At 39.8% G+C, this 19,652-nt stretch overlaps 2 protein-coding genes across 4 annotated transcripts; one reads left to right on the top strand and one right to left on the bottom strand.

Moving 5' to 3' along the window:
* The first annotated feature begins 10,469 nt into the window (after positions 1-10,469).
* s1pr5a (sphingosine-1-phosphate receptor 5a) lies at positions 10,470-14,435 on the top strand. The gene is made up of 2 exons (XM_077559638.1): positions 10,470-11,001; positions 11,593-14,435. Exon 2 carries the CDS (start codon positions 11,854-11,856, stop codon positions 13,057-13,059), a length of 1,206 nt encoding a protein of 401 aa, XP_077415764.1. The 5' UTR covers positions 10,470-11,001; positions 11,593-11,853; the 3' UTR covers positions 13,060-14,435.
* Positions 14,436-14,515: 80 nt separating this feature from the next.
* Positions 14,516-19,560, bottom strand: spc24 (SPC24 component of NDC80 kinetochore complex). Of its 3 annotated transcripts, none has more exons than XM_077558005.1 (7): positions 19,429-19,560; positions 17,665-17,823; positions 17,313-17,457; positions 17,044-17,148; positions 16,837-16,913; positions 16,667-16,769; positions 14,516-15,090 (listed from the first exon to the last, which is right to left on the bottom strand). In XM_077558005.1, the coding sequence occupies exons 2-7, from the start codon at positions 17,816-17,818 to the stop codon at positions 15,048-15,050; spliced, it is 627 nt and encodes a 208-aa protein (XP_077414131.1). In that variant the 5' UTR covers positions 17,819-17,823; positions 19,429-19,560; the 3' UTR covers positions 14,516-15,047. The 3 variants fall into 3 exon arrangements, with proteins under 3 accessions (XP_077414131.1, XP_077414130.1, XP_077414132.1); XM_077558004.1 differs by lacking the exon at positions 19,429-19,560 and adding an exon at positions 18,824-18,980; XM_077558006.1 differs by lacking the exon at positions 19,429-19,560 and adding an exon at positions 18,797-18,937.
* Positions 19,561-19,652: the final 92 nt, after the last annotated feature.

Here is a 19,652-nt window from a genome sequence, read left to right as displayed (position 1 = left end):
TGGAAAGACAATGACATCACAAGTTAACATATGCGGGCAAGTTTTACTCCAATTTCGTCATTCAAATAAAACTATAACGGCTTGCCTATGGGGAAAAGGGCACTTGGTTTGGTTAATCAAATTAACCTTCCTAATTGTGTTACAGTATGTATACATTCTTGTTTGAATACAGTAACAATGGCATTAGGAATCCATTCTATTTAACTTAAAGGGGCCAAAGGACCATTTTATGTGCAAAAAAGTAACAATCCACAGTGTGGCACCGCACCACAGGGTGGCGCCTCCTTGTTTTTGTTGTGCCTATAGAACCTTTTCGTTTTGGCCATCAATGGTTCCGTGGATACGTTGATTTTTAAGACATGCGTCATCTCCTGTCTCCTGCGTCACTCTCCTCTATGACACAGCGTTTCCCCTTCCTCCACACATGAAAATCTCCTAGCTACCGTAATGTATGTGGAATGGATGCAAAGCTCTGCTTCTTCGCTCTCAAAAAACGTTGGAATTACGTTGCTAGCACAAATAGTTCCGGAGTTACGCTACTTTGAAATTACTCCTCTCTATGACCCCTCCTCCACACGTAACAATCTGCTAGCTACCGTAATCTATCCACATAAAGCTCCGCTTCTTTGCTTTCAGAAGCCGTTGGAATTACATTGCTTCCCCCCCAAAAAAAGGAATTACGTTGCTAGTGCTAGTGGTTCAGGAATTACGGTCATTTGAAAAACAAGTGTGTTGTCCTGTCCTTTAACAAAGTAAGACTGTGGATTTCCAGTTATTTTGTTGCTCTCCAGTTTTTGCTATCCAGCTGCGCCGTCCATGGCTGATCAGCCACCACGTGCTACAAAATGGATGAAAAAATACTTGCCAATCGCATTTTTGAGCTTTAAAACAAAATATGTGTGTGTCAGGGTGGAGCCACGTGGTGTCCATGTTTACATATGGTTACGCTTGGGGGTATTAGCTGTTAGCAAATAAGTGCATTAGCTGAGACTGACAAAAGCAAAGAAACAGCAAAGAAAAAGGCATTATCGAGGAAATTAAACTTAGCTAAACATACTTATATTGAGTATGTTGGGGAATGTTGGTATAAATATGTGTGCATTTTATTTCATAAGCCTGTGGATGGTGTGTGATAAGTAACAATGTCTCGGCTATGCTCGCTGTGTAGCCAAGATTGAACCTTGAAATTGTGAGGCTACATGTTCCTGAAAACTACAGTGTTATGATTTCTATGTCAGCAGCATCTTATGTCTCAGGGAAAACAAAAATGACAGAATACAGCATAGCGGTATGGTTAGTGCTTATCTTATCTTATAGCATATTATGTGTACTGCATGCATATTACAGCATTTCCAGTGGTTTTTGCAGCTCTATACATACGTTACCCTCTATACTTAAGGTCTGTAATTTTCATGTCTTGACATACTGTAGGAATGCTTTGGAGGTACAGTTTGCTGCATGCTATGCAAGAAGGACTTAGTATGTACCAAATGAAAGCATATAATATGTTCACAACCATTTTCTTTAGTTGAACTCTGTTAAATGTCACATTTTAGCCCAAAAGAAACTAGAAAAACATACACTGTAGTTTGAAGTGGAGATGCGTACCACTAAGCTAAATTGAAGACAATTGTGGCTTAAGAGAACAATGTTTACCATAAAACTTTTGTACCGTCGGTGAATTCATTTGCTGAAGTCTCATGCTCTGTATTGGGGACCGAGGTCCACTTTCTTTTCATTGAATTTACACAGAAAGATGAGATTTTTTTTTTTTAACCAACACATTCAAAATGCTTCCAGAACTGCTGGTTTTGAAGGAAGGCCAAATAAATTCTCAATGCAGACGCGGCAGAAATCTTTGTAGCAGCTGCTTTTTGGTCAACATTAAACTGTGTATGAATTATACAGTACATACATATTATAAATCGACAACAAAATAGCAGCTAATGATAAAAGCTTCCGTTTAAAGAGGATTATTAACTAGAAAGACAGAGAGAGGCAATTTATAACCCATTTTATTTCATCAATATTTAGGGAATTAATGCATTCACTTTAAGGGGCAGAGTATGTTGTTTCCCCCCATGTCTTGCCATTACGCAAAAATTTGCTGGACAACTTTTCACAAGTCCGAAGACTCAGAACAAGGTTATAAGGCAATGCTGAAAACTTTCTGGTGCATCATTTTACAAGATAAAGTTCATATGATGTTGTAAATAGAGGAAAACAGATTGTGTGGTATTTTGTATCCAGATGAGACGCTTGAGCGTAAATGCATCTTTCTGTTCATTCTATGTCAAGGTGAGTTGATGATATAGCAAAGAGAGGGAGAAGAGTCTTTAGTTTAGATTCTCTCTTATTTTTTCCCTTGTAACTGAATAATGGACCATAACAATTGCTGACTCCAATTTTTTTTCTATAATGCCATTCATTTTCTTACATTTACATTACTACATAAGCTGCTTAAGATTTGACCAAAAGGGCTCGCACTCAAAGTAACTGCTTGAGCTCAAACAACTGGCCAGTTTGAGGGTGAGAACTAATGAACGTTGACAATGGACATAAGGATGTTTGTGTTTGCATATAGACACAAGTGCCATTCACATACACTCAGTGTATGTCTAATGAAAATGTTCCCAAGAGGAAGTCATTTCCTGTGTTTATTAGTGCCCTAAAATCCTCACTAATTTTAGCAATAAGGACCCCCCATACCCCCTGTTAAAAATGCACTTGAGGAATTAATTATTTTGAATTCTTCAGTTTGTTTGATTGAATGAAAAATAATACTGTAATTTTTAATCTATGCAATAATGTATATGGGCTAACGTTGCAAAACACACTATGTAAACATAATTCTCATAATAGGAAGTGAATTTATTTTTGTCATCAAATAAGAAGCAAAAGAAGGCCCCATTCCAATGTGTGTCCATTCCCTGCTGTTGTATGGATTTGTAGTCCTCAGGGGAATGAATGTAAAAACACAATCCAACATTTTCCCATATACTTCCTTTCTCCCCATATTAGGAGCTCAAACTGAGGTCAGTGACCAAACGCAGCTGCACATGAAAAAGTGCGGCAGACAAAAGCTGACTTGGGCGCTCTATTTCCAGGATTCCCATAAATCTCTGGGAGCCACTACAACGACTTGGTCCGAGTTTAAATATAACTCACTGGGATCTTTCGAGATTATGATTTTCTTTTCTTCCTATATGGATCCTCTCTCTCACTTGTACAACACAACAACTGTGAAAAGTGTTTTGATATATTGATGAACATGTTTAAATGTAAAATTAATGCTTCTAGTGACATTGATTAAAAGTAAAACATTAGGAATCCTAATGTGAATGTATATATTTTGTTTTGTTGTAATTATATGTGATTCGTGTATAATGGAAGCAGACTGTATAGGATAGGCAAGGATCCGCCTGGTGCTTCAGCCTATTCCTTTCTTGGTTAATTGATTTGCTTGAAAGGATGATTGTGTTTTCTTTTCTGTGTAATGTAGGGAGACCGGGGCTAGTTGTATCACTTTTTATACTTTGTATATTTATTGGAATCAATACATCATATATAAACAAAATGTATACCAGATAAAAGACCAAAGTCTTAGGTATATTTTTATTTATTTATGTCATTTTCATACTTTGTGTCAATGCAGTTATAAGCCATCAAACAGAGGGAGTGAACATGTGACATGTTACCCCACCAATGGGTAAGCTGTCACACTATATGGGGTATATATACTGTCTTCTTCTTTTCCCTTCGGCTTTTCCCTTCAGGGGTCGCCACAGCGAATCCGTTGCCTCCATCTAACCCTGTCCTCTGCATCCTCTGCTCTCACACCAACTACCTTCATGTCCTCTTTAACTACATCCATGAACCTCCTCTTTGGGCTTCCTCTAGGCCGTAGGTGTCAAATTCCGGTCCTCGAGGGCGGCAGTCTTGCAGGTTTTGGAGGTTTCCCTCTTCCAACACAAGATGATTCCAATCAGCAGGATTGTTATCGGGATTATGCAGAGCTTGCTGATGAGCTGATTATATATCAGATGTGTTGGAGAACGGAAACATCCAAAACCTGCAGGACTGCGGCCCTCCAGGACCAAACTCAATTTACCATAGTCATTGAGCAAACTTTAGCATAAAATATTAAGAACTAGATTAAAGTCCATTGGAACTACTAGCATGGTTGTCATAGCTCTCAGCCTCAAATGCCTGTTTTGATTCCCTTAAACTGGAAATTTGAGATTAAACTGAATTTAACAAATAAAGCATTTTGGTTCATGGATGGATGGCTCATCGTGAAATTTAAACCAGTCCTGACATGTGGCCATACTGTAGTTCCAACAAAACTGGAAAATCAATTTTTAAACAATGAAACAAAACCTGGCAAACTATTTTCCTCACTCTTTGGACTCATCATCAGAAGAACAATTCTGGCATACGAAAACAGTTTCCAGAGGTGCAATTTTAATTGGCCCATTCTTTGCATATGTGACAACAAACCCCAAAATGACTGAGACAAGTTGCCCTAAACTACCATGTTGGCTAATACTTGCTCTAGTTTGAAGTTATCTTAAAACAGAGCAGTGACTGAAGCATGACAAGATGCCTGAATATCTCCTCTAACAAGTCCATATGGTTTGTTGCTAGAATTTGTTTATGTACGATGCATGTTTCAAAATATATGAAGTTGAAAATTTTTACTTTGGGTTGTGCAAAACAGATAACTGGCACTCATCCCAGCTCAAAATGTGCAATTCTCTTCTCAGACAGTACACAACCCCTGACCTTTTATACGAAAAAAAATAGTATTCCGCATTTTTGTTGCGCCCTCTGGTGGAGAAGAAAATTGCAACGTGACAACTTACCCGTGATACAATTAGCCCCGGTCTCCCTATAGAGTCGAAACAAACTACTCACTATTCATGAACCTTTGGTGTATTTTGATTAATTTATCAAAGTTTTGTTGCGTGAAAGCACAATTGAAGGATCAAGAGTGTAATTGTTTGAAATGTCAGTTTGCTGCTATGTAAACTGCCACACTATGCGGTTGACCTGAAGACGGCAGTGTGATGGCTCGGATGTGTGTATGCACATTACGTTGAAAGTCAAACAGACATGAAGAGTTCATTTTGTGGCACTGACTGACAATTTAATATTAATGTTTCAAAGTCAATTTCGCAAAGAATGGCGTCTCGATGCAGAAAAGGTTTCACATCATGCATCCTTTTGCAGTTCTGTGTATATGGCAATAATTTTTAGTGTTGACGTCTGTACATTAAACATGTTTTAATAACAACTGAAGAAAAACAAGAAATAACATTTCTGGTGAAAAAGTACATTTAGAAATCTGTGTACTTCCTCAGTGGCCTAATTATTCAACTCATGACACCTTTTCTAGATTATAGCGTCCAAATTGTGTTAACCTGCGAGTGTGAATGCTTTCAATTGAAATAACATGAAAGTTGAGGCTGCGTGTTGAGGTGTGAACCCCATTTTAAGGTGTGACTTTGCATCATATGGCTCCCCACTAACACTTTAAAGAGAAAAAAAAGTTGAGTGTTTTCAGTGCATGTCGTAGTGTCCAGCAATCAACCTCAATATGAAATTCTAATTTCACTTTTCAATAGTGGTAACATAATGAAATAATCACTATAATCAATCACTTTGCACACACGACACACAACATAAGCAGACTTCCTTTCTGCAAGCTGGCTTACGTCACAGGAAAGAAATCACCCGCAGCCAGGCAGGAGTGTTGGACAGAACATGAATACAGTGACCCTCGCCCTCCCCCAGGCAGACTGGGTGTGCCTGCGTTGTGCTCTCAGCTTTGTGGCCCGAGGGCCAAGGCAGCAGTGACGGAGCAGATCCCTACTGTGGGAACCAAAACGGCGAGAGCGCGTCTTTGTGTGTTAACTAATCAGAGGCCCCACACTGGGAGCTTGTCACTGTGACACAGCAGGGGGGGTCAATTGCCATCTTACTAACAGGCCTCGTGAAGAGAATTCAAACCCGGTTATCACTTGGGTGGGGGGCTGTCTAGGAGAGATGAGGCAAGGGAGAACAACAAGAGACCGGAACCTAATGTAGACGAGGAGCAGGTGTTATTTTAAGAAAACTAAGAAAAATGTTTGAGAGGACATTTAATGAGGCAAAAAGGGAGGAAAAAAACAAAATCCAGGTGTGGAAATGAGTAGTTGTGGACTTGAATTACTCCACGTCATTCTAAAGTGACGCATTAGTTCCACTTGTGTATGAGTCAAATCCCACCAATGACCTCATGCGCGTTCTCACAAGGATATCCCTCTCTCTTCCAGGCACAATGAGGCAGCTTCCTGTTTAGAGAAGCTACACTCACCCTCGTCCCCGGCTTACGTAACTTCCTCGTCCTTCAGTCTAACCCTCACCAGCACTGGTGGATTCGGATGACCTTCAGCCATTAGTGACCTTCATTATTGTGCAGGAAAATATATGGCTTTACATCGCTGGCCAGAAAATTAGGTACACCTCCACAATCTAAGAAATGCAGTCAATTCTGTTCCCGCTCTCTGGGCCAATACCGATATCGATTATTAGTAGTCAAGGAGGCCGATAACCAATATTTCTAGATGATATTCATTTGCAGTAAAGGAGGAAATATTAGTGTCAAAATTTAAAAAAAAAATAACTTAATGCCATTAACTTATTCACTGTCATTAACGGCTATAAACGTCAACAAATTTATTTAAACTATTTCTATTAGTTTCACATTTTTTTCCACTTTTGTTAACAAGAGTATGAAAACCTAGAGAAAATGTATTGTACATTTAGAACAGACATAAAATGTGATTAGTCATGAGTTAACTATTGAAGTCATGCGATTAATTACAAATAAAAAATTTAATCGTCTGGCACCTCTAATTTTTTAATAATACTTTCTTTTTTATTTAATTACTTAATTATTTAAACTCAAGATTAATCACAAATTTTATATCTGTTCTAAACGTACAATACTTTTTTATTTTATTTTAGGTTTCCATACTCTTGTTAACAAAAGTGGAAAAAAATGTTAAACAAATAGAAATAGTGCAAATGATTTTTTTACGTCTACAGGCGTCAATGGTAGTGAATGAGTTACGGATGTTTGTTAAAACAACTTTGCACATTTTTAACCCAAGTTTTTCTTTTAATTTTAAACATAGAAGGAATAGACAGCTCTGTTTAAAAATTATGACGGAAATTGCAGGCCGCTTCCAGGATCATCACCATGTGCTAAGCTAAATTAAAAACTAAGCAAATAGCTCCCTAAAGTTTTCTACTGTAAATAAAGTTTTCCAAAATTTCAACATAATTTATTTTTCTTTTTTAAATTATTATTATTATATTTTTTTCTAAATAAAAGGTATAGGGAGTTCCCAGTGTCAGCATCATCTTTTATAAAGTAAAGTGGAAATGTAAATGAATGAAAAGTTACCTGTATCTTACTGAGGGACAAATGCATGCGAATGTAGCTAATTTTGTCGGGGTTCATAAAATGTTTCAAAAGATCTTCTCAGACACTGACTAATTGTCTGAACATGTTCACAATTTCTTTGTGACAAGTAAAAAATGGTCTGTGAACATCTTACAAATCCTGATGAAACCTAAAAAAAAAATTCCGCCCAGTGAGAGACCTTGGGTCTATTTCACAAAGCAGGTTTAATGAGAACCCTGGGTCAAAAAACCCTGAAATGTGGGAAACTCTGCATCTTCTGTTTCAGAAAGGGAGGTAACTGAAACCAGAGGAAAAGAGCTAACTCTAGCCTGTTTCATAAAAAGAGGTCATTTAAGCTCTCGGTCAGTTACCGTAGTAACATGTTCCATGAACCAAACCTGGTCGGTTGCAGGTTTATCACAATAAACCTCGAGTTTTTCCCTGTACCCGCCTCCTTTCAGCCACACATCACAACATTTCATTTCCTCATTCATTCAGTCAGGCTGCGGCGAGTTTTGGCATATATACGCCTATAGTCTATAGCGTAAAGTCCACTTTGGTCACAAACATAGCATGTCCTTTTGACAATGACCCTACTGATGAAGGTGCCGTAATATTGCGTAGGGAATTAGATATTGTCGCGAGATTGTTATAATGCTGGCATTTCTGGACAGTTATCTTTTGGAGCGGTACCGTTTCACATCACAGTCCATCATCTACATACACAACTTAATCTGTCCTTACATTTGCAACATTACCGGTGCCATAGTCATGCGCTCACATCACACCATATTATTGTGTGCTGCGCTCCGGTTTTTTTCTTTTTCTTATAACCGTTTGAATAATGCTTTTATATTTCATCTTAAGTCAAGTGTGCTTCTCCCCCGCAGGATTGCAGCTAAATGAAATGAATTAATGAGCTACCGTTCAACAGGTTTACCCTGTAATATTATTGTGATTGCAAAGGACTATATTTAAATGTACGCATTGACCCGACGCCCGAGCAGCAACGTTCTCCCACGCCTTCTTCTTCTTTTTTTCTGAAGACATGTTCAAATTCGCCATATAATCGCATTAAGATTTTTAGTTGAGAGATGTAAAAAAAAAATGCGGAAGCAGAGGGCCGCGCCGAAAACGCAGCTTCCTCTCTCAGTTGTCGCTGAACTCAGTGTTCAGGGTTAATATCAGTGTTTGTTTTACATGCTTTGTGAAATGGACCCCAGCTATATTGGCCGTCAGATTCGTAAAAAGGCCGATATTTGTCGAAATACCAAATATCGGCACCAATAATCGGCCCAGTCGAATAATTGGTCTAGCCCACCAAAATATTAAAAATATCTCTCTGTTTGTTTAAGTGCATTTCGACTGGGGTAATGGTCACCAATGTTGGAGCAGAGAGGTTTGGCTCACAGTGACTATGTTTACATGCAGGCAATAACCCTTTTAAAACCCAAATATTGGCAATATTGCAAATGACGTTATTTATGTAATTACGTTGTCCGCGCATCGCGGTTCCGAATGGGATGTTCCAATCAAGCACAGATGACTATGTAAACGAGAGTAACTCGGTCCGCCACGCATGTAAACGTGTTACCTCAATTGTTTCAGAAACCGTAATTCTGATCTTTACCCGAATTTTGACTGCATGTAAATGTAGTCAGTCTTTGCTCTAGTTCATTCCAAATTGTTTGTTATTGTTAAGGTGAGGGCTCCATCAAACTCATCCTATGTATTGTGCATTGGGGCACTGCATTGTGCAGGAACAAGTTGGAAGGTCATCATCATCATTATCATCATCATCATCCTGGTGGTGCAATGATTTAAATACATCAAAATAATGAATAATGCCTGCATGGCCTTTAATGCGTCTTGTCTCTTGGACCATTGCAGTCTCTCCCTCACTTGGCTATGACAATAGTGAGCACAGTTGGAGAGATCCAGATAACAAACGCATACATGAAGACCACTGCAATTACTATTTCGTTTTTTTTCTGTTCGTGGTTTAATTTACATTACTGTAAACGTGAATATCTTTAAGAACAGTAACATTGTTACATAAAACGAGACACTGGATACCCTTTGGCTCCAAGCGCTTTTTGTTCATGTAAAATAGCTCATTTTAATATTAAAATAAACAACAATTAAAACTTAGAATAAATGTAATTGACATTCATTCACCAATTAATAATTAGGGAGCTTTTTTGGAGGGGGGAGGGGGGGGGGTGCTAGAATAAAGTGTAATTGCGCATCTAATATTTATTTTATCGGATGATTTTTTTTGTTTTTATATCTGTACTTTCTACTCCTTTCTTATTCAAAATAGGATCTTTACTTAGGGAGCGGTTTGCAATTTGAGATTTTAGGTACTTAAAAGGCCTTTTTTTGGGGGGGGGGGGGTGGCAGAGAAGCATTCCCCATCCATAATGCTAATGCATAAAACCATAAGCTTTTGATGTTCAAAGAAGTCTATTTTTCTATTTTTAACATTAGCCAATTTAGCTTTTTGCTAAAATGTTAGCAATGCTATCAGAACATATTGTTTTGATAGTCAAGAAGCCTGAGCATGTATAAAACCCCAATGCTGGCAAGCTCTTCTTGATTTATAAAAATGTGTAAAATAGGTGTTCCGGGCATGTCCCACCGGCGGGAGGCCCCGGGGACGACCCCAGGACATGTCTCTCGGTTGGATCCCGCTGGAGGAGCTGGTTGAAGTGGCTGGGGAGAGGGAAGTCTGGGCTTGGATGGATGGATGGATTGATGGATAGTTTGTGATTACTTTTGCCACCTCTTCATGTTGAGCTTTTCCTAATATTTTGTTTCCCCTGTTCAGCTACAGGAGAGGGTCTAAAATGTTAGAAATTTACTCTGAAATGGCAAACTGGCAGAAGAGCAACATGAAGTTGCAAACATTCACGTCACATTTGTGCTGTTGGGGGACTCGTGTTGAGTGTTTACTTTTGAACTCACCTTGTCGTGAATGACGGCATGCACGCTGTGATCCCAAAGCCTTCAACTGTTGAGAGTGAGACGCTCATCTCATGTCTTTCATCTATAGCAGTCACGGGATTTGAATGCAGAGGATTTTGTTTGGAAATGTATGATTATATTGTGTGTGTGTGTGTGTGTTTGTGTATGCTGTGTTTTGTATGCAGTTTGTTGTATATGTAAGCTTATGTGCTTGTTTTTCGTCTTGTTTTATATCGTTCTGCACCCAGGTGAGCATCGACAATCTGTTTTTAATTGCCTTACCTGGATAAAGATTACACACGTGAATAAAATAAATCAAATTCAACCTATTAATCTGATGGCATCGCTTTCTTTCCCGAAATCCATTCAGACAGTTGAAAACAACTCGTACAAGGGTCAAGGCGGGGAGGGAGCCGAATGACTGCAGGGCATCGTGGAACAGCCCACTCACCGTGGACTGCTGGCCCGGGCAGCGTCATTCACACTCACGTCGCTGTCGTGCGAGGAGCTCATCACTGGCTGCCTCCGATGCTACTTGTCAACTTCTTGCTGGAGTTCCAACTCGTCCCCCCATTTTACGGGTACGTGAAAACTTGAAAGCTATTTTGATCGGACTTGGATTGTACATGGCGTTGTGTCATCGCGGTTGAGTCACGCTCGTGTTCGTTATTTATGCAAATTTGACTGGCCGTTCTCATTAGGAATGTAACAAATAGTTTTTGTCCGCGGTAGCACAAAAAAAACACCTCTATTTAAATATTAGTCTGTGCAAATGAGCCATTTAATGCGCGATTTCTTTATTGTACTCTAATACCAGATACGTGTGCAGGTGTTACTTTTTGTGATAATGAGTGGGAATTTCACAAAGAATCATCAAAAAGTATAATATTTTAAATGTATTATATTTTTTAGCGTGTGTTTCAGTTTCTTGACTCTCATTCCGACTGCTTTTTTTTCACCCGCAACAAGCTGCTTTTGCCAGCTATGTTAATTTATTATTGTGGGTAGCTGTCACTTATTCCATCTCTTATTAAGTGTTCTTAGTATGACATTGTTAAAACTGAGTTATAGACTTTTTTTTTTTAAAGAAAGCATGAAATGTGTTTCTTTGGCTTTAATGTTAATATTCGTTGTAAAAATGTAATTTGCTCTTTCTCTGTTGACCTGTGCAGGTTGACTCGCATCGCCCCCTTGTGTACAGTCGAGGAACTGAAAAATGTGATTTGAGCAGGAACTTTCTCAAACCGCAGGAAATCCGACTTGATCAAAGCATCAAAGGAAACACTTGCATTCCACAGTTGGACACACTTTTTTTCCATTTTCCATTTTTTTACTAAGAGGAGAACAATGAGGACTTTATGACTCCACATCTGAGGATTTAATTTTCAGAACTTTTTTGAAAAAGGCTTGAAGTAAAGCAAAAAACCAGCAACATGTCGACAGATTCTTTCCACGCTGCTTACGCTGCGTCCGCTCCATCCGAGATGGGCATCTCCCCGTCAACAGGAAAACTGCTTCGGATGTTTCGGGAGTACCAGAGTAATGCGGTCATCCTCGAGCACTACAACTTCACAGGCAAGCTGAAGGAGAACAAATACAAGGAAGGACTCAAGCCGGAGGCCATTGCCTTTCTGTTGGTCTGCCTGCTTATCGTTTTGGAAAACGCCGTGGTGCTCGTGTCCATCTGGAAGAACAAGAAGTTCCATCTGCCCATGTATTATCTACTGGGCAACCTGACTCTCTCCGACATGCTGGCAGGATTCACCTACATGGTCAACCTCATGACGTCCGGTGCCAACACGTTAAGCATGACCCCTGTGTTGTGGTTCCTACGGGAAGGGGGCGTTTTCATCATGCTGGCGGCGTCGGTCATCAGTCTCCTGGCCATCGCTATCGAGCGCCACGTTACCATGGTGAGGATGAAGCCGTACCAGGGCGACAAGCAGGGCCGAATGTTCGCTCTGATCGGAGCCAGTTGGGTGCTGTCGGTGCTGCTGGGCGTCCTGCCCGTCCTGGGCTGGAACTGTATGGGTCAGCTGGAACAGTGCTCCACCGTCCTGCCGCTTTACGCCAAGAGTTACATCCTCTTCTGCGTCACTGTCTTCATCGCCATCCTCATGTCCATCGTGGTGCTCTACGTGCGCATCTTTCGCATCGTCAAGTCCAACACCAAGCGTCTAGGCTCAGGCCCGCAGAGGAAAGGCCTGTACCGGAAGTCCCAGAAGTACATGGCCCTGCTCAAGACCGTCACCATCGTACTGGGAGTTTTTATCGCGTGCTGGTTGCCCCTTTTTATCCTCCTGCTCCTCGACTTTTTCTGCCCGACCAAACGCTGCCAAGTGCTCTTCAAGGCTGACTATTTCCTGGGTATCGCCATGTTCAACTCCCTCCTCAATCCCATCATCTACACCCTGACCAGCAAGGATATGAGGAGGGCCATCCTCCGGCTGCTCTGCAGCCGCTGCCTTTTAACCAAAGACGGACAAGTGAAGAAGATCGGGATGCCCTTCTTGGACTGCAGCACAAGTAAGACGGACGCTGCTTCGCACAGACTGGAGGGACTGGAGACCACCGTTTCTTCTGGGAATTTTACACCTTCTACAATAAAAGCTATCTTCCCCAAGCTGTCCAAGACATGACACTGACTTTGTATGAGAGCAAGGGTTAGAATAAACATGACCAATGACTGACGCATGTTTTCAAACCGAACCATGTCAGGAGTTACAACTATGAATGTGATAGTGAGGTTAGCGTACCTTCAAATTTTGTAGCCATTCTCCTACTGTATGCCGTTGCGCATCCATGGGTTTATTTACAAACATGGCAGTTATATTGTCTGTTGTACAGCTTAGTTTACCGCAGTATGGTTTACAGTAAACTAGCTGTAACAGCTCTGTTAATAGAATGACATCATACCAGCACAAAACGTAGCTCGCTGTTGAGCACAAGAACAGGCACAGTAATGGAAGACACCTCACATTTCATGTAGCGCTTTATTACAACAAGAAAAGTTGACAAAAGGTATGTTGTGTTTGTCCATTTCTAACCCTTTTGTCACATGAATGACTTCCGTGGCTAGCTAGCGCTAAGTTGCTAGCTAGCTGGGTCTACTCTTTTGGCACCATAGCACGACAGAAGAAGACAAAAATGTTATTTTGGTCTCCAAACCTTTTGACAGTTGAAATGTAAAACCATTGTAAGCAACTCAGAAAGGTCCTTCGGCCTTCCTCCACAAGGCCATTGTTAATCAAGTTTCTGGTGGAGCGCCATTTCATCTCACCACTGTTTACTTTTGAACAAAAACTGAAATGGAAGAGAGTTCAACGTTGTCCAGATGTTTCACATAAATTACAGCGAATTATGCTGTCCATCCAAAATATTGTAACCAAAGCCAGAGCATGAGACTTAGCCGTATCTCTGCTCCCTGTGCAGCAGATAATGATATGTTGTTGCAAACATGGAGCATCCACACCCAATCTCTGCAGCCAAAAAGCATGTAATTTCTGCCATCTGAGTTTTGGTCAGGAGAAATGCAGGGTAGAGCCCCCCGCCACAGACAACATCAGAGAGCGAGCGGGCAGCTCTGAGGCGTACTGAAGACGTCATATGGTTCTCTTGGGTGGGTTTCAGCTTTGGGGGTCCTTCTAACATATTGCGATGGATGACGCAGGGCTGAAAGGAATGATGATAGACACAGCCTTGAGAACTTTGTTAATGGAGAAAGTTCAAATTGATGGTGTTGCCTGATTTAGACGGTCTATTTCCCCCTGCAACAGGACGCAATGTCCGACACGACCGCAATCTGCACTGTTAACATGTAGACGCATTTCATTGTAGCAACAGAAAAGTGAACATTTTGTTGAGCATGTATATGTGTAAAGAGAAAACATTTTGCAGTTATATATATTTTTTGTAAATATGTAGCTGGTGAGTTTATCAGAACTGTTTCTAATGTAAAAAATATTAAGTTATGTTAATTTTTGTGTGTGCACTGAATAAACTATTTGTATTAACATTTGTATATGGTGCTGGAGTGAATGAGTCAAGTTTTGTTTTTTGAAGTGAGGTTTTCCCTGATTAATAAAACAAAAATCATACAATAGGCAAGGCAAGTTTATTTGTACAGCACATTTCATGTACAAGACAATTCAAAGTGCTTTACATAAAAAATTCTAAGCATTATAGAAAAAGAAACAAAATACCATTCAGACATTGCAAAAATCATTTAAAAAAGATTATTGGATTCAAATGATTACAACCAAGCATTAGACAAGATAAATGAAAATTTAGCAAGCAAACGGGGATTGAAACAACAACAAAAGATAGATTTACTAGAATTCTGCAGTAAACAATATTTCAGCCCTGATTTAAATGAGCATGAGAACGCAAGACGTAACATATACACCAACAATAACGTATGTACAACATGCAGCATCTGCTCACTAGTGATACTTCCTGTCAGATGATTGAACTACAACCTCTTTGACAGTGTCAACAGAAATGATGTTTTATTAAAATACAGCTCTTATTTTGGATTACATGAGATGCTGGACGTGATCCTCGAAAAGCATTTTGACATGTAAAGGTTCTACATAGAAGACACTCATGTTCACAAAAAAAACCTTTTTCATATCATTGATTGCTTTTCTTCAGGTGGAGGAGCAATCAAACTGAAAGGGAAAAATTTACATTAAATTACAGGCTAGCTAGAGAACAGAATCTGAATACATCTACTCAGTCCCTTTTTAAAGGTGTAATTGCAGAATAAAGCACAATAATAAATAAGCAAGAACAATAATCAATACAGAACTACTAGTTCACAATGACAAAAATATCAACAAACTGCATATTATAAAGACACAGCGACATCTAGTGGCTCACATTGATCTTGAATTAAATATTCAAGTAAATCACACCAGGTTTGACCAGGGGCAGTCAAAGTTATGAGTCCTGTTTAGTTTACCCTATATATGCTTTGCTTGTATTTTTTCTGGAAATGTTTTTTTTTTAATCCCAAAAATAAAATAAAATACGGTAAACGCGACTGTTTGTATGCTTCTGACATTAATATTATCCAAATTATTGCTGTTGAGTTACATTCTGATATTTTCAGACTATAATTGTCACATGTATTCATAAATTTTGGTTGCAATCAGTCACTTTTTTTTTTTTTTTAACAGAGTGACATAATGTTCTGTGTCTACGAGGCAAGGAGGGGAGCCAACGTTACAACGTGAGTAGAATAAATTAAAAATAGCTCAAGTTTCATTCTAATATTTTCAAACTATGATTAGCACGTGTGTGTATGTACTCATAAATTTTGGGGACAATCAGTCACTATTTTCATATACATGGTTAAGGACCGATTGTACACCGCACGTGTTCACCAGTCATTTCTGCAAATAATGTTTTCTTGAAGAATATGAAACCGAAGATGGTAGAAATGCCTTCTAAATTACGGCAATACTTAACGGCATACGCATTTTTTATAGCACAAGAGACCAGGAAACAAGTCCAAAATGTACAGTGCTGTGTATTCGCATGGAATATCCACAGTAATGACATGGACTGGACAAAAATGTCCATATTTGGCAGCAAACAGGGTATGTCATTATCGTGATACTTTAATCGGCTTAAACTTTTTTTTTCAGGGAATCCGATGCCATTGATATTTGCGCTTTTAATGTTCATACACGGTCTCATAGAATGACGGAAAAGGAACACTCAGCATCCATCCATCCATCCATTTTCTTGACCGCTTTTCCTCACAAGGGTCGCGGGGGTGCTGGAGCCTATCCCAGCTGGCTTCGGGCAGTAGGCGGGGTACACCCTGAACTGGTTGCCAGCCAATCGCAGGGCACACAGAGACGAACAACCATACTCACAATCACACCTATTGACAATTTGGAGTGTTCGATTAACCTGACATGCATGTCTTTGGAATGTGGGAGGAAACCGGAGTACCCGGTGAAAACCCACGCAAGCACGGGGAGAACATGCAAACTCCACCCAGGAAGGCCGAAGCCCGGACTTGATCTCACGTCCTCTGCACTGGGAGGCGGACGTGCTAACCAGTCAGCCACCGTGCTGCCGGAACACTCAGCAGTCTCTTTAAATTAATTTTTTTAACAGTTATTATTTAAAGGAGTATCTTAACTACACACTGTTGAACTTGTATCTTGTGCCTTTGTATGTGAACGTTGTTCACCGATAAGCAAAGTTGCACAAATGCATCCATTTATTTACCAGTCATCGCCCACAAGGCTCCACAACTGGTCAGCGATGTCACTCTGGGATTTTACAGACGTGTCAATGTGGATGGGAGTTGCCAAATCTTGCCCATAATGCGCTGCAAGCAAAGAAACTTGGTTATATACACTTCGACTTCATCCCCAAAAGGCGGCGCAAGATAATACCTCCTTTCAGGATGTGCGGTTTTGTATTATATTCCCACTTGATCCTCGTAATTGCGTGGTACAGCTTAACAACATGTCTGTTGAGCAAAGATTTAAAAAAAAAACAAAACAAAAAAACATTAGGAGACAAATCTTAAGTAAGAATGAATGCGGTAACTGAAGGACGGGCGGCGTCGCCACAGTGATGACTGAAAAGTGCAAACCCACATTGTTGACGGGATGACCTCGGTGGTGTCTTCTTCCACCTCCTTCTGCAAAGTTGCAAGCTCGTTGTCAGGGCTCCTCAGTCGTTCCATCTCGCTCCGTAGATATCTGAGGTAGGGCTTCAGGATGCTAACAAAGAAAACTTGTGGAATTCATGATTGATCTCACAATGCAGCACTAGTCAGATAACAGTTGAAGAAAGCTTTTAGAGCCAGGTGTGTGTGGCCACAAATTAAGTGTATGTAGCAAAAACCTGCCGTGTTAAAGGATACTGTAATTCGGAGTCAGACAGTTGATTTTTGGCCGTGCATTGCCTCAGCTGCTCATCCAAGCTCTCCATTTTTTTCGACTGTAGCAGCTTCTTCTCCTCCATGGCAGCAAGCCGGTGGGCCGCGCACTCCTCTTGCTGAACCATATCTGAGAGAAAAGGAATTGTAATAAAGAGCTGCCCCCCAAATTGCCTGAAGATCAAATCTAAATAGATGCATGCCGACTAGTCAGAGCCACAACAGAAGATATATGGTTGCTGAAGACGGAAGCTGGAGTCCGATATGGTACAAATCAGAAGATGGCAATTAAGAGCATTTAGAAAATAAAGTCATTCCAATTTGTATGAATCCATGCCTTTCAAAATCTGCGCCACTGTCCCTCTTGTCTCCATGTAGCGATTAAAAAAGGCCTGCTGCTCCTTCCCCATTCGGGTTAGTGACTCAGGTTGACTGCTGCTGAAGTCCAGCAGTGTATCCAGAGACTCTTGAAATTCCTCGTATTTATCCATTAACACTGCACAAAAGGAAAGAAAGCACAAACAACTATTATTGATGGGAACTGAAGTACCAAGAACCTAACCATCATACACATAGGCTTTTATTGTACTATATTACTTCCTTTGACTTTTTTCAATTTCCGTGGATGATTAAAGAAAAATTAAATTGCAGTCAAGATCATGAACTTAATAGATGGGGGTTGGGGGGTGCAACCAGTCGACTCACCACATTCAGAGCATCATTTATTTTTATTTGATTTGATTACACTCAAGTACGTTTCAAAGTTTATACTTTTGCATAATGTGTTAAACCAGCACTTCTAAAGTTTCTTTCTTCTTCTTCTTTTTTGGGGTAAGGGTTAATGGTCATTTTGCCGTGACCGGAGCGGCAACTCGCATCAAGTGTTAATTTGACTAGGAAACAAAGATGATGAAATCTGCTGTAATGTAATTCTCTGTCTTTCAAAGTGTTTTTGTTCATAACAATATGATTTTAAAATCATTTCACTAATTTGTTGTTTTTTCTAAGCAAATTCAGTTTATATGTGAAATCTCTGAAATTAGTAAACGATATCAAAGCACAAAAATATATATATGGATATTTAAAAGAATTCCCTACTGAATTGTGTAATGTGTAAGATCAAAATGTATTTTCTTCCCATGTGTGTTATTTTCATTTCATTTTCATATTTTGTTTGCATACTTCTGTAATTTGTAATTCCTTATTAGGCTATTGATGCTTTTGTAATTCTATTATTGATAAATTTTTAATTTTTGTGATGTTAAATCATATTTGTATTGATTTGATTTGATGTTCCTTTTGGCAATCTCTCCATGTTGTTTACATACATGCAAAAATAACTTTACTGTTGCCAAGTTTGGTTTGTAAATTGCAACAAAGTTTAAAAAAACTAAAAAAAAAAACTAGCGGTAATTTGCCGTGAATTACGTAAGCACTACAAATACAAAACAGCGCCGATAGATGCGTACCAGTCACGGACTTTCATATTTACATACTTCGACACGGGTCTCAATTAATGACGATTTTACAACACTGCAGAGGCTCTGAGTTTCCGTTGACGGGCGTCACGGCGAGAGGAAGCAAGCTTCTTCTTTTTTTTTTTTTTACAGCGAAAGTTGACGTGCCTTTGCGATGCTAATTACAAGTGCTCGAGAGGCGTGATCGTCTCCACAAAGCGGCGTACGGCTATTGACCAATCAGGGCCGTTCACGGCAAAAATAACGCTAGCAGGAACGTTAACGGTCACGGCAAAATAACCACTGCCTTGTACAGGTGACGTACTTGTGCCACTTATACAAATAACAGTTGCGGTACATAAATGTTCACAGAGTAAACTGTAACCTCAAACGTTTATCTATTCTAGGTAAGCCTTTTGTTTTTAGTTATTATGAAAAACTTAAACGCCATCGATGGAAATGACCCTCTCCACCAGGCACATTTAAACGCATGTTTCTATCGTCGTGGTTCATCGTTACGGCGATGCTTGAACTATGATAAACCACAAATGTCGCAGTTGTCACGCCCCTGCCTTTATGTATGACGAGTGAAAATGTTAACTTGAGTATTTTAGAGTAAAACGACCAACTAGTAGACCACCTACCGTGTTGTTTCTTGTTTTGATTCAAAATAGGCGCCCGCGACCTTTCTTCTTTACTGCGCTGTGCTGGAAGTTGGACGGCCTGCTGTCCTGCTGTCGCCCTCTGTTGCACAGGAGTGAGCAGGCACGGCACGAAATTCCAATTGGGAATGTCGTGTCTAATTGCGTGATGCAAGTTAACGTAAAAGACAAATATATGACATGCAATTTAATTATGGTAATTTAAT

This window comes from Vanacampus margaritifer, chromosome 2 (genome assembly GCF_051991255.1).
Source record: "Vanacampus margaritifer isolate UIUO_Vmar chromosome 2, RoL_Vmar_1.0, whole genome shotgun sequence".
NCBI lineage: Eukaryota > Metazoa > Chordata > Actinopteri > Syngnathiformes > Syngnathidae > Vanacampus > Vanacampus margaritifer.
The sequence above is the reverse complement of the archived record's forward strand: the minus strand, read 5'-3'. Positions and strand labels throughout refer to the sequence as shown.